At 31.2% G+C, this 1,978-nt stretch overlaps 1 protein-coding gene across 1 annotated transcript in view; it reads left to right on the top strand.

The window, feature by feature from the left end:
• Nucleotides 1–1,333, top strand: part of LOC118753290 (aspartate and glycine-rich protein-like) — a 3,892-nt gene extending 2,559 nt beyond the window's left edge. Inside the window, exons 2-3 of the mRNA XM_036488165.1 lie at nt 868–1,074; nt 1,146–1,333. Coding sequence (XP_036344058.1) covers nt 868–1,074; nt 1,146–1,333 — 395 coding nt within the window. The remainder of the gene's footprint in view (nt 1–867; nt 1,075–1,145) is intronic.
• Nucleotides 1,334–1,978: the final 645 nt, after the last annotated feature.

Raw genomic sequence — 1,978 nt, 5'->3', positions numbered from 1 at the left:
AGGCTAAGCACAAAGTGTATACCAAATTCAGCCGAGAGCAGTGAAGTAAATTTTGAGACAAAAAAGTATAATATAAATGGGTGGTGCCACGCCCATTTTCTGAAAATTTCATGAAAAAAATTTTTGGCTAAAGAGTCTTTGCATATATCAATTTAAAATAAATATTGATGAATTCCTTACCCACACTGCTCAAAAAATTTGCAAGTCAGGTACATAAAAAATATAAATTCAAGCCGTATTTTTTTTTTTTTTGAATTTCCAAACTTAGGCAATTTGTATGAAATTGCATTGGTTGAGGTAGCATTTTATTCGAAAATAAATGTTCTTTTAGATAATTGCTACATATTTGGCCACTTTGATAGAAATTTTTGAAATTATGATGGTCAAATTTGAAAAATTGAGACAAAGAGGGGTTTTTTAAATTTTACCCGATGAAAACTCCCAACAAGCCAAGTCTCGCATACATATTATTATACATTATTTTAAAGTTCTATAAGTCCCCTTTTCAAAACATATTTGGGTCTTAAAACCGTATGAAGACTAGTAAAGCTGTTAGTAGATAATTGCATAAAGTACGAACATAACGGTTGTTTTTTCATATTTTAACGTTGTTCTCGACCCTCGGGTGTATTTCGTAACTTTTTTTCTTGTAGCACCGTGTTATTGCTTGGGGACTAACGCATCTCCAATTTACTCGTCGGTGCGAACTTGGGGTCAAATAATGCCCAATTAAATCCCATGTAGGCTTATCCGGGAATAATCTCTTTAGGGATTATACGCAGTTTGTTTCGCAGGGTATTCATATAAAAATTGTAAAGATTGATTTTCTAAAATGACTACCCGGCTTAATCTTTTAAATCTCTGCAGTAGGTTATGTTATTGATAATGGAAATGGAAATGGTAGTTGTAATGGTAGTGATATTGGTAATGGTAATAGTAAGGGTAATGACAATGGTAATGGTAATGGTAATGTTAAGAGTACTGGTAATGTTAATGTTAATAATTATGATTATATTAACGGTATTGGTACTGGTAATGGTAATGATAATGCGAATGGCAATAGTAATGATAAAGGTAATGATAGTGATAATTGTAATGGTAATAAAAATGGAAATCTTAACTATACGAGTAATAGTAATTTTAAGGTACTGGTAATGGTGATGCTAATGGTACTGGTAATTTTAAAGGTACTGGTAATGGTAATGTTAATGATATTGGTCATGTTAACGGTACTGGTAATGGCAATGGTAATTTTAACGTAATTGTAATGATAATGATACTGGTAATGGTAATGGTAATGGTAATGATAATGAGACTACTAATGGTAATGTAGATACGGTAGGTGTAATGTGGTAATGGTAAGGTGATAATGGTAATGTGGTAACGGTTTCTGCAAACCACCTTTAAGAACGTATAAGTAAGTACCTGAATGGTGGTAATGATAAAAATATCAAAAATTATGACTATAAGTATGATATGTATACATACATGCATACATATATAAATATTATTTGCCTGAGCTGGACAAGAAAGAGCTAAAGAAGATTTGTTTTTGTTGTCACCATGACAAGCTAGAAAATGGAACAGCACGTCTAAATCATGCTATTCTACTATCAAAATGACTGCTCGTTATTCCGCCTATTGAAACATTTAACCAAAGTCAACTTACCCTTCTTTAAAATTTTGCATAAAAATCAAAAAAATATATATATTGGTATGTATCACTTAGTTGTAGCACATTTCCTTCATAGTGAATTTTTCAATGACAGTTTTCATCAATAACAGCTATGTTCGATCCCTGCAAATTTCGAAGAATAACAAGCAAAAGAGGTAAAATAGTATAAATTTCTCAAAATGTTGAAATTAATCATAGAACTGCAAGTCAGTATGCAAATATGACATGCACGTAATTTATGATTTATACCCATAGATTGTATGCTATAAATGACTTAGATGAAATATTTGCTAGTCATGTTTG

Source organism: Rhagoletis pomonella, unplaced genomic scaffold (assembly GCF_013731165.1).
Source record: "Rhagoletis pomonella isolate Grant_MI unplaced genomic scaffold, Rhpom_1.0 Rhpom_scaffold_00002, whole genome shotgun sequence".
Taxonomy (NCBI): domain Eukaryota; kingdom Metazoa; phylum Arthropoda; class Insecta; order Diptera; family Tephritidae; genus Rhagoletis; species Rhagoletis pomonella.
The sequence above is the reverse complement of the archived record's forward strand: the minus strand, read 5'-3'. Positions and strand labels throughout refer to the sequence as shown.